At 40.0% G+C, this 13,088-nt stretch overlaps 1 protein-coding gene across 1 annotated transcript in view; it reads right to left on the reverse strand.

The window, feature by feature from the left end:
- Window positions 1-2,549: 2,549 nt before the first annotated feature.
- LOC102785570 (tensin-3) overlaps window positions 2,550-13,088 on the reverse strand; it is a 31,717-nt gene continuing 21,178 nt past the window's right edge. The window contains exons 14-27 of the mRNA XM_087831282.1: window positions 11,887-12,044; window positions 11,674-11,791; window positions 11,186-11,269; window positions 9,707-9,836; window positions 9,076-9,599; window positions 8,893-8,979; window positions 8,685-8,816; window positions 6,440-6,535; window positions 5,894-5,971; window positions 5,683-5,760; window positions 5,292-5,460; window positions 5,147-5,215; window positions 4,784-4,813; window positions 2,550-4,665 (exon numbers count right to left, since the gene is read on the reverse strand). Coding sequence (XP_087687408.1) covers window positions 4,521-4,665; window positions 4,784-4,813; window positions 5,147-5,215; window positions 5,292-5,460; window positions 5,683-5,760; window positions 5,894-5,971; window positions 6,440-6,535; window positions 8,685-8,816; window positions 8,893-8,979; window positions 9,076-9,599; window positions 9,707-9,836; window positions 11,186-11,269; window positions 11,674-11,791; window positions 11,887-12,044 — 1,898 coding nt within the window. The 3' untranslated portion in view covers window positions 2,550-4,520. The remainder of the gene's footprint in view (window positions 4,666-4,783; window positions 4,814-5,146; window positions 5,216-5,291; window positions 5,461-5,682; window positions 5,761-5,893; window positions 5,972-6,439; window positions 6,536-8,684; window positions 8,817-8,892; window positions 8,980-9,075; window positions 9,600-9,706; window positions 9,837-11,185; window positions 11,270-11,673; window positions 11,792-11,886; window positions 12,045-13,088) is intronic.

Genomic DNA, 13,088 nt, shown 5'->3' on the forward strand with positions numbered 1-13,088 from the left:
GCCAAGCATGGGCCTCAAATTGTGCAGCCATCCCAGAATCCAGTTTCTATTTCTGTCCACAAACCTTTGTTCTGGTTCAGAGGAAAGAGATGGGCCCTGCCCCGCCAATTAAGTGGCTGTAAAAAAGCTGCAGAACTGGGGTGATCGAGGAATGAGAACTAGTTCTGTCAGCCGGGTAAACAAGACCAAATTATCTGCAAAATGAAATTTGGAGAGGCTGGTGTAAATCTGTAAGGGGTTATTGCAAAGCTGGTATTTGCTGGGAGAAGGATAATCTATGTGACTTAATTTTCATCATTGTTTCTTATAGTTGTTTTTTTCCCCATAAGGTCAACTAGTTCTTATAGCTTCAGAAAGTTGACAAAGAAACCCACATGTAGTGTCTGGTTTTAGCCATTCTTATATAATAAAACATAGCCTGGGAATAGTAAATGTAAAGATGTATTAATTAATCTTAATGGGAAATTATTGCTGCATTAGACCTACATATCTTACATGCTAACACACACTTATATTTCCCATGTGAAATGGTGTTTCTCCTGACAGTTTCCTTTGTAATCTGATAATGTTGGTTGCTTCTCTGGACTTTCCCCTGCTCCTTTTATTTCAAGACCACTCCACACTAAATAACAGAGGAAGATGGGCTCTATGCAGTCGCCACAACTGGGCCTTCACTTCCTTCCTGCCCTCCCCGGGAATTCTTCACTTTCACCACCTGCAGACACACAGTAATGTGGGTGGAGGGGTCCTTCACTGCACACCTTTCCTCCTTCTTATCTCTGCAAATTTATTCCCTCTCTGCACCTTAAGAGCAACCTGCCCAGGCTTGCCTGGAGGGAAGAAACTCTTTTAGTGCACTTTGTAAATGAGGGTGGACATGTGCATTGGATATGTGCACACGCAACAGGTAAGAAAGGTGCATTCACACTCTACAGACATTTGTGTGTCAGACGCATCAAAAGATGTGGTGTTACACTTCAGTGTGTAATAATTGCTAGCCTGTTTTGCTCTAAAACAACAAAGGTGATATTGACTTGGGACTTTCACAGTCACAAAGGTTTTGTGTCGCTAGTGTCCTCTGCTGGCCACAGATTGACATGAATCATACACAGTGTGTCCACTTTAATAGGTTCAACTGTCCAATGTAGTCATGTAGACTCGGGGAAGACAACCTGCTGAAATTCAAAATGAGCATCCGAAAATGGCAAAAAGGTGATTTAAGTGACTTTGAACGTGGCACAATTGTTGGTGCCACAAAGGCTGGTTGCTTCAGAAACAACCAATATACTAGAAATTTCTTGAACAATCATCGCTGGTGGACCATCATAGAAAACAGTCCAAATAGCACAACATATCTAGTTAGCAGCAGTTCTCTAATAATAATGGATTGGATTTATATAGCGCTTTTCAAGGCACCCAAAGTGCTTTACAATTCCATTATTCATTCACTCTCACATTCACACACTGGTGGAGGCAAGCTACAATTGTAGCCACAGCTGTGTTCCCCGTGTGTTTCCTCTTCCCTCGTCACACTCTTGTGTATTTTGTGAGTTGTCATTCATTTTTGGTCAGGTCATCTGTTCACTATTCTGCTGTTTTTTCATGTGTCATGTTCAGGTATTCATGTTCCAGTATTTAGTTTTCCCAGTGTATTCCAGTTAGTTTTGCTTTAGTGTCCTCCTGCCTTTTCTTTTGTATCACTCAGCCTAAATAAACGGCTCACTCTTGGTTTAAGTTAAGCTTTGGTTTCCACACGTCTGCTTTTGGGTTCACTCATCAACCATCGCCACACAGTCTGCAACCCCAGAATATGACAACATGTGTATTGTTGTTGACCGTGTCCATGTCTCTTTATAACTACACTGTACCCATCATCTGATGGCTGCTTTCAGCAGGATAACACAGTATGACACTAAGCTCATCTTATCTCAAACTGATGTACTGGCCTACAGTCACCAGACCTCAATCAAATAGAGCAAGTTTGGAATGTGCTAAAACAGGAGATTTAAATCACGGATGTGCATTTAACAATGTACATTATCAAATGCATAATGTAGCGTCACATAGTACATGTGTGACACTATGTCAGCATGGACATGTTAATAAGAATTAAAGCAGCTCTGAAATTTAAGGGGATCCAACACAGTGTACCTAATACACTGATCTCTGATTGTATATCTTTTATTTCCACTGATAAAATAAATTTACTGGGTCCACAGCCTTTTTTTACTTATCATTTATTTTCTGAGAAAGTAGCCAGATACCAAATACAGTGAAATGTTTATATAGAAGCCTAAAGCTAAAATGCCTTAGCTATCAGTTCAGCTGTTGCCAAGTCCTGAAAAGCTGGAATTGTGCTTAGAGTCTTTGGTTTAGCAGAATTCATCTGCAGCCTCCCTGCAGTTATGACAAACTCATAATATTCAAATGTATTCAATATATTTCAAATGTCACAATACCGATACCATTAAATTTACAAAGTTACTCCTAATAATCCTAAGCTATTAATTTATGTATTTGTTTACTGGATTGAAGCCAACCAACAGCGGTGTATTCAAATTTCCTTTATTTGCTGCTTTGCTGGTAGATATTACCATCCTGGTGTCTCTATACTTACATAAAGCTGCACAGCATAGCTTAGCACAGAGATACAAGGACACAAGACAGAGCTAACCTTTTTCTAATAAAAGGGAAACAATTACCCAATCTACCACCGCTACAGTTCATGCAAAAACCAACAAACAGCCTGATATTTACAGCTCTGGGTACAAGGCTAACACTCCCACTAGTTGCTGAATCTAGTGGATCAAGATTAAATAAATGTTTCATTATGTTTAGTATTTACAAACTCAACAAAAACATGGAAATGCCCATATACAAATAAACCGTTCACATGTAGCATGTTTTACACTGAGGCACAGTATTGAATGAGATAAGGATGAGGTACACATAATAGGTCATGGAAAGTGATAATAAGCGTGCGCTTGAAGCAAAGAATAACACCAGCTGTCAGTGTGGTTGTCGATCCCTCTCTGGATAAAATGGTCACCCAACACAAATCCATTTCTATGGTCATCGTCGTTTACACAATGTGAACAATCAGCTGGAGTACAAACAGATTTTTCCAAGAGCAAATGTGTATCATTGACAGATGACTAGCTGAGTGTGCTAAACACTAAACCTATTTGTGCAAATTCCAACACTGACCTCTTTCTTTCTTCTTTGTTTTCTTTTTAATAACAGCATTTGTTCTTGTAACATAGCAGCCTGTGTGTGGATGTGTGTTTTTACACATTTAGTATAAATGTTTAAAAAAGGGGGGGTGGGGGTCTGTGTATACTGCTTTATTTTTGACACTGACAGATTGCAGTGTTGATCTCAATCTTCAATTTGTTACATATTTGATATGTACAAGGATAATCCCAATGCTATTCAGGGTGTGTGGACAGACACTCTGGCTCACTTATAGAGCACCTGTGCTGCCGTGAAATCACTGATAATTTGATCTCCAAGCAGCCCTAGAATTGGCACAATCGACTCTTTACTCAGAGAACCGAGGTTACAAGGTAACCCTACGTTCTTAGTCTTTTGTACCATCTACAAAAGTACTGATGTGTTTTTAATCAGTTACTGTCAAAGCAGAATATATATAATAAAAGAATATTATGGTTTCATTCAAATATCTTTCTACAATTTCTCTCATTCAAACGCTCTTACACGCACCCGCACGCACGCTCACACTTTCATTAAAATGTTGACAGCTTTAAAAGTGGTCATACTCCAATACATCTTATGACAAAATTGATTTAACACCTTCAAAAAAGCCACTTACATGCAGCACATTTCACAAAACGACACGTTAAAAAAAAAGCAAAAACAACATTTACATTGCATAGATAAAATAATCATGCATGTGATGAAGTTAGGCACAAAGTCCAAATCATACACATTTGCAACACTGCTTTTGCATGTTTTTAAATCCACAGAGAAATCCTGCCTGCTTGGTTAGATGAGGTGTTTCTACATCAGATACAACTAAAGAAATCTTAATGAATGCTTGCATGAAGTTTTTTTTTTCCTTTCTTTTTTGGTTAAATATGAGAGAAACATACAACAATGTAGGGTTTTCTTGGTTGGCCCATAAAATGCTATGAATGAGTAAGAAAAGCAGCTTTAGTATGAGGAACTTAAAATATGTTAATAATGACTGTATTACTGTGTAAGACATTACAGTTGTAAACAATGTGACAATGATAATGATTTTGTTATTTGTTATGTAGCTAATTTACAGTTCATACACTGAAAGGAACAAAAATTTAAAAAGGTTGTTTATACTTTTCGATTAAAGGTGTCACTGAATGTCCTCGTACAGTGATCACTTTACATTTGCCCGTTTTTCAGTTCAAATTCAGATCATCACGATCTCGGGTCATTATATTTAGTCCGTTCTTCAGCCTCTCAGTCTTTCATTCGTTGTTCTAGACGTTGCAATCGTCTGTCCAAGTGATCTGCTTTGTCCTCTACTTACTCTTATGTGAACCAATCATCACCTTTGACACAAAGTTGACAATAGCGCTTGCTGGCTGCTCGGGGTCATGCTCAGCAAACAGGTGGCATACGTTGCCCGTCGAAGTGCCAGTTTTCCTCGCCACAAAGCCGAAGATTCTGTAGAGGAGGAGCAGTGTAGTTAGTAGCATTACTGTCATCTGCCTCAAACAGGCAGTGCACCTTTAAAAAGAACTGCTTTCATTGTCTCTGTGCAAAAATATAATTATCTACTTACCTTGCTGATGGGCAGCCATCTTTTTTCCACCTATTGGAAGTAAAAAAAGGGATAATAGTGTCATTTTTGCTACACTGAATCGTGCTTTCCACCTAAATATTTACATTCAAAAGTGTCAATTAGATTTGCATGAAGTTATTTAATTTCATCTTTTGCCATATTTGGATTTTCCTAGATACTTTAGAGAATAAAAGGGATATAAATGTATGGAATGTAAAAGGGATTCAAGTGGTCAAAAAATGAAAACCATATTAAATAAATACTCATCACCCATTCACCACATGCAACTGACATACTTCTCTAACTAGTGAAACACAAATAGCAAGTGGGCATGTGTTTTGACATTAAATCAACAATACTTACTTTCTATCTTGAGGGTCCAGAGCACAGTATATTACTGTATTGACATTGTAATGCCTCCTGAAAAAGAGCCTAAAAGAAGCAAAATTATGGTAAGAAATTTCTAAGCTATGCATATATGAAGAATGCAAAAACTGTGTTTACTCACTTTCTCTGGTTGTCAGTGAGGGTGATTCCCTGAGAAGAAACTTTGAAGTGGACCACAGTGGAGGTTGGTGGAGCGTTAGAGTTCAGGACCATAGTGGTGGCCTTCTGCACTGCCTGGACACCCGTTAGTGACTCCATTTCCACAGAGCCCAGGAACCAAACATTACAGGCTGCAGCAGCAGACAAGTTCAAAATTACACTTGGATTTGCAAAACGCAAATAACGGCAAAGCGAGTGCATTCGGTGACACGCGGCATAATAACAGGACAAGGAAAATGGCTCATTTCTACAACAGAACAGCACACAGAGATTGCGTCAGCGTTCGTATGAAGTCATGCCACCTGTTTGTGACAGTGTCTTTTCATAGCAACTGATATAAGAAACCTGATTACCTGCTCCCTGTTTTAGCAGCTCAGCGGCAGAGTTTGTTACTGATTGCGAGGTGTTCTCAATGACATCTTCAAGAGGATCTGCGAACAAGAAAACAATGAGATTATCCAGCAAAAAAAGCCCTCAACAGTTACATCAGCAGATGAAAACACTAAGCTGGCAGACAGTTAAACATAGAGAGGCAGATGTTGGTAGCCACAACTTGAATACTACCTTTGTCAGGTATGATAAGTTTACAGGGCAGGGCCAGAGGAGTGATTGAATGTTGGTAGACCAATGCGGTTAAGCTTCCTGTAAAACAATACCATATTAAATTAGACTTCTAGTTATAAATCTGTTTTGGTTAATGACATGTTTATTTAAAAACAATATGCAAAATTTCATGAAAAATTGCAAAAGCTTAATTTGCAAACTGCCAGAAAAAAAAAGAAAAAGAAGGAGAAAAAACACAACAGAGAAAAACTTCTATCACCACGATAAAATAAAATTCTCATCAGTGGAACACTTAATTTGATTATATATATTCAATAGTTGCTATATTTGAAGAAAGCGGGGCACAAAAAATGCCACAGAAATCAGACATAAACCATGAAACACTGTATGGGTAAATTCCAGTCTATCACAGTCTATGATCTATCATTATTTGGCGTTCATGAAATTCTCCTGCCCTCTACTGGTGGTGGTACAATGCAATTTCTGTAGTGTAGCCAAAAATCCAGATGGTGTCACTGATGTTTGCTAACCATGTAGAAGTCTTACCAAAATATGGCTCATTGGGGCAACCCTTCAGCCGCACTCCTTTCTGTGTGCACTCAATCAGAAAGTGGCGCACTAATTCACTGGACAAATCTCCTCCTATTAGAAAAAGAAAGAAGAAATATGTAACTAGCTAGAATAGTATACTTTCTTTTCAGCAAACTTTCTTGTATTTGAAAATCTAGAATTGGGGGTGTAAAACTTGGCGTGCCCAAGAATCCTGTCTGGCCTATGGCAAGTTTGAAAACTGCAGGGAAGTCATTGATTATCACTTTTTCTTTCCTTCTGAATAAAAAATACTCGTCTGCACTGCTATTCCTCGTTGTTTGCATTACAGAGAAGTAAATTACTAGTTCCAAAATAGTCAAAAATGATGGAAATCTGTTGTGATCTTTCATTAGTAACTCATAGCTAATGAAACATATTGTTAAAACTGTGCTTTTTAAAATTTAAACTTGTTCATCATCATTTTTGTAAAGTGACAGTTCAAGAAATGCAAACATTTTCCAGAAACGTCTTTACACAAAAAGAAAAAAAGAACATAGACATATGAGTTATAGTGAAAGGTTTTTCCGACCCACTTCACATAAAATTGGGCTCCATGTGGCATGCAAACCAACAAATTAACCTCTGCTCTACACTTACTCTGACTTGCATAACATCTCATAGCAGTTATCTCAGTACCACACATAATTTCCCAGCCTTTAAGTGTTGCGTCAAACACATTAAATTGCTACATTCATTCTCTAGAGAGATTAGGTGGATTATGATTCAACAGAAGCTCTTCTGAAGGGGCTGGATGAGCGTATGTGAGGAATGTCTTGATACAAAAGCTTGGAGAAAAGCCTGCTCCACAAAGTGGGTTGGGTTTCACACTTATAAGCAGTCACAATACCCAAAGCTCAAAGTGTGGAGATGGTTTGTGTCACAGGTGCTGTTGGATTGAAGAAGGGTGAAATCAAACAAAAGGGCAGGTGTGAATCGGGGAGAGGGGCACACGAAAGGACTGCAGACAGGGCATAAGGGCATCCTTTGTGCCCCTCAGAATAAGCAGACTTTTTCCTGACACACTGCGTGGGGTTTAGTGTTCTTTCCTTTCCTTTTCCAAATAAGAAAATTGGGTCTGTATTGTAACTCGGTCAGTACTTCCTTACATGTGGAAACAATCCAGAGAATGTTTGACCAGAGTCCTCTAGAGACTGCGTGTTTGTTACCAAAGAAACAAAGAAACAAACAAAGAAAAAAAAACTTTAGCCTATTTTCTAAATATGCTAAACCAACAAACCAGGAAGTTGATGACCAAACAAAAATCTTGTTTTGACTTCAGTTGAGGGACTGACAGACTTCTCAGAAAGAGAGTTACAGTATGTGGGAAAGTGCACTTGCACAAGAAGACACTGGGATTATAGCAGGCTTACAGACCCAGCACATCCTTTGTTAATGAGTGAAACGTTAGCTGTACATCTAAGCGTATCAGGCAATAGGGGTCCCTTTGGCATCGTGATGATGATGCCCAGGAGAGAGAAACAGAAAGACAGGAGTTCACTCACAAGCAGAGGGAGAGAGGGACTCTTAGGTTCCACTGTGATGGTGCGCACAGTGGGCTGTAACTGAAGATGGCTTTGTCTGTGCTTATGCTATGCACCATTCCCAGGATTGTCCAGACCACTGGGCCAATCTGATATCTTAACTATCAATGAAATTCTGTAATACTGTGATGTATGTTTATTTCCCTGAGATATTTATGTATGTTATGTATGTGTTATGTACAATACAAATACAAACTGACCCAAATGATCCACTTAAAGTATATTGCACATTCCAAGAGAGCTTTAGGTTAACTTTGCACGATTATTCAAAGCAGAAGGACCGGTCAACTGGTCGCAGCAGATGGCCTGATGGCTCCCTGAGCCTGTTTCTGCCAGAGGTCTCTTCTTGTTTAAAGGGAGTTTTTCCTTTCCACTGTTGCCAAGTGTTTACCATAAAGCGACTGTTGTTGTTATTTGACGCTATATAAATAAAACTGAACTGAACAGAACTGAATTTAATAAAATTAAGTGTTGGATTGCTTTGCTTGTTGGGATTTCTGTATTAGAATCGCTTCCACCCACTTCCAATGTCTTACGCAAAGTTATTCACATAGATTTTAACTCAATATTTAACACACAGACATAAAAAGCCAGCAAATATGTCTGTCCCAAATGTTGAAGTGCTCATGCGGTCTTTTAATCACCCACATGTACCATACCTTTTTTGTTCTGCTGAAGAACTGAGGGAGGGGGTGTAGCCACCTTCATAGCCAGACCGTAGGCCCCCCTGAAGGAGTGGCTGTCCCGCACAATAAAGCAGCCTGGCTCCTTGTCTTTCAAGACTGAAATAGCTGAAGAGAGAGAAACAATGATTGAAGTGGCTCGAGAATTTTCTTAACAAAAAAAGTGTTTACATTTGGCACCTACCTTGATCCCTTGAGATGTCTGGCTTGTACCAGAATTTTGATGTATCCTGCACAAATTTTACAGTGACCTGCTTGTTGGCTAGCACATCTGGAAAATACACAGACAAAGAAAACAACAAAAATCACTCAACAAGCCGTATGACACCCACGAGGCTTTCAGTTTCTTTAGCAGACCCTAGCTTACCTGGCAGAGGTGAGGCTGTGCCTGGCGTCTGAGTTGACAAGTCAGGCAATATGTTAGGGAAAGGAATACTCAGGGAGCTACCACTGTGGGGACTTGAGAATCCACTGAGGGCTGGAGAGGCTGTTCCCAGCGAATGCTCCCCATCTGACGTCCTCTTCTTTTCAGGCAGAAGTGGAGGCTGCATTTGTGCTAACTGATTCTGCCCATCCATTGAGGGTAAAAGATCCCTGTCCAGGTTTGGACAGTCTGCGCCATAGCCGAGACATGAATCATCCTGTTCCTCAAAGCTTTGAGCAGGACTACGGTTGAGAGCATAGTTAGCTATACGGCTGCGCTGGTTGCTTCGAGGAGAGCTGTGAGCATTCGGGGCAGGGTGGATGTGGGGGTGGTTAAGGGGAGGAGAGTGGTGGCCATAGTCCAGTGACACGGAGTGTGGCAGAGGTTGTCTTGCAGAGGGGTAGCTACTCAAAGAGGAGTGGTGGCTCAGGACAGGATGCTCTGGCCAGTGCTGGTTCTTGTTTGAACTGGGAAAAAAAACAGATTAAGGGAGCATTTTATTACTGCTGGTGTTAACACAGTATCTAAAAAAAAAAAAGGGTGCTTGGAGTTTTTGTGTAAGTCAGAGCTCTACCTGTCTGTCTGCTGAAGGCTCCCAACAATAGAGGCAGAGTATGAGGAACTTTGTGTCCTGTGGCAGTTAATGGAGGGGTCTGGCAAACTCTCCACTCCGAAATGGTTGATCTCTGAATATTCCCTGGGTTCTGTGTAAGACCAAATACAGAATGTTAGAAATCACATTTCTGCACAGAGTCTGAGTCAAGGTATGCATTTTATAATTTTAAAAGAACATAAACATAAGCAGGGATAAGTATGGAGAGAAAAGCTGCAAAAAAAAGAAAGAAAATTTCTGCAACACGTGAAATAAATCACAGGGAAAAAGGTTGGTGTTCATTCAAGTAACAAATACTTACAATTGTAGTTTGAAATGTAACCAGAACTGTTCGTATGGCCTTATACCCACCCAGGTGTTCAGCAAATAAGACTTAACGGTAGCTACAAATTAAACGCCTACACCAACAATTACCTAAAGCTTTATTTCAGTCAGTCTGGGCACACTGACATCCCCAAAAACTCAAACTGTGTCTTTGCAGGCAGGTTTTCTCTGGGTTTATGGAAACAAGAGGTGCAAAGCTGAAAGAGGAACTGGTTTCTTCTTGTCCCCATTTCCGCTTGTATACACAGAGACACTTTCATGGGGAGGAGAAGTTGTTTTTCTTGTGCCATGCTTCCTGACCCACAGTAACCATGGAGATGTGGCAGGGCTGAATGCAGCGATTCTTGCCTGAATATCTGAGGTAGTAAGAGGCACAGCAGGGGCACAGATCTGCTCCCAGGACCTACAACCTTTAGACATACTGTAGATCTATATGGAAACAAACGGGTTTGATCTATTTTATCTCCGTATTGGATCAAACACCAGACTTTAGATTGACGTTTAAATCAGTTTCATAGTTTTGAGAGAGCTCTATGACAAAGAGTAAATATAAAAAAAGGTAACATTTAAGAATTCTGGAAAGTCCACCAGGCCTGTAGCAACAAAGTGCTATAAATGCACTCTTTCTTAAACTCCATCCATCCGTCTCTAAAAACAATCTCACAGTCTGGGTTTTTTTTTCTGCACTGGATAAAGACCAAAGAAAAAACAAGAAAAACATGAAGAAAAAAGAAAAAAAAGATTTTAATATAAAAAACAACACAGTTATGTCCCAAAAAAGGGGTTTTCTGTGCAGGTCATGACCATGCAGACATTCTTTAAAAACCAACCATGAAAGGCAGACAATGGTTAGGAATCTCCCTGCTTTCCAGACAACTTTTACCATCTGTCTCAAAACTGCTGATACTGCACAGAAAACAATGCAAGCATAATTATAATATAACGCAGAAAATGCCTGTCCTGTCTCTTTTGTAATGAAAACATGCTAAAAAGCATACATACATATTATTATTGTTTGCATGGATGTGTTGTTTTTCTGTCATTTCATTTTAATTTCTCAGAAAATGGACAAAATACCAAAAACAACCTCAGTTTGAAGAACTTTGAAGAACCCACCGTGGTCGGTTCTGTAGCCTCCAAAAGATTGCATGCTGGGAGATTGAGTATTCCTGTTGTGAGTCACTTCTGAGAAGTTTTTCACTGAAAGCACATGGAGCATGGGACAACACACATTATCAACTGCGCTGAGAAATCCGGTGACAGTTACAGAGACAAATAAGCTGTTTCCCCACGCTGGTAGGATCATCGCCCACCGCTGCCAGTATTCACACGGAGCACACGACACAAATCAGTCACATTCTCAATCCTGGAAGTAATGGATTGGGTGAGGGGTGCAGCAGGCAGGGAACAGACCATAACTTGCTTGCTGTGAATATTATGTTATTCTCACAGGTGGAAATCACATGGGTGCCAAACTGCATTTGTATCAGAGGGCTGGTTGATCCTTATTCTAATTCGTCTATGGTGGTAGGCATCTAGATTATTGCAAACATCTCCCTAAGGCCTTTAGTGCATGCATGAAAACTGAACTGCAGTGTACTCACCATAAGGTGTTGGTGGAGAGATGGGGAATGCAGGAGTGGGTGGAGGTATGTCACTATTATCTACATCTGGGCCATTGGATCTGTAATCCGCACTGTCACTTCGACACAATATGGAATGCTGAAACAAACATTACACACGTATGTATAACCGGAACTGAAAGTTAAGAGGGAAAGAGGTCATTTAAATATACTGCACACATGTGCTGTATCTACCTGGGACTGTGGCACACAGGGGGGACATCTCCGCTGGCCTCTGTACTCCTCTGTTTCAGCCCATCTTGAGTTACAGAAGCCTGAATGATCTATGACGTCCCTTCCTTGGCAACTCAGAGTCCGTGTTATGCCCACTCGTCCGTCACTGGATTGGACAGCTGCATACACACAGGTAGACAGCAGCAGGAAGGTCATTAAATGTTAACAGATTTACATGCATCACTGCTTTCAAGGAAGTGAAGTGCCTTAAAGACACCAATGAGAAACAGTGGTGCTTTGACCTTTGGTACCTTTGAGGAAAGTACGCACAGTGCAGACAGGGTTTGTCTAAACTGAATTCCTAAAAAACTTTTTGAAGCAGTATGGTTACACAGAGTAATCACAGTATTTCTAACACTTTTTTTCTGATTGCAATGAATCAAATGGCAAATTTCTTCAATATCAAAGCAGTTTAATGGAACCTCCAGTCTTCACCTCTGTCATGTTGTTAGTTTTTAATTACATCTTACTTAGACTCCTTTAATCAGACACAGTATAGCACAGGAATAACTATATATTATGATAACACAATTGCATTTATCATAATCTAATTTGGCTTTATGTGGAACAGTTTGAGAATGTGTTACACCTGAATTTGGGCATGCACAAAAGTGAAAAGGTTTGCCACTTGTGTAATGTTTTGAGTGGACAGCTGAGGAATGCCGGAGGTCTAGCTAGATGGTGTTCAGTGTGTATTCGGGGTGAAGGGTGTTCAGTGTTGTGACTGCTCTGAAGAGTGTGGCCACTCAGCACCAGGGTGTTAATTTGAGCCCTCCCAGTGAGTTCTGACCTCTCAGGCCTGAAGAATGCTAATGCCTGGCCTCATTAATCACTTTGTCTGATCTACAGATGACACAGACAGAGCTGTATTCATAGATGACATTATTTCTTCTTACTGCAGGTCTATGTAGAGTACTTTGCAAAACTCTTGAGCCACCCCTTATTTCTTTATATTTTTCGTTCTAGGCGGCCAAATTTGTAATATGGTCTTGAATAGTTCTCCAGGCTTTCTGAAGGTCTTAAAGTTTTTCTTTGGACATTGACTGCTTTCCCCCCCTTATGTTCTAGTCCTTGTAGCTGATCATTTTCAGATGATTTTTTTTGGCTTGTTAAACCACTTTAACAGTGATGGGAATAACGGCGTTACTTTTTTCAGTAATGAG

This window comes from Neolamprologus brichardi, chromosome 18 (assembly GCF_056152115.1).
Source record: "Neolamprologus brichardi isolate AB-2024 chromosome 18, ASM5615211v1, whole genome shotgun sequence".
NCBI classification, from domain to species: Eukaryota; Metazoa; Chordata; class Actinopteri; order Cichliformes; family Cichlidae; genus Neolamprologus; species Neolamprologus brichardi.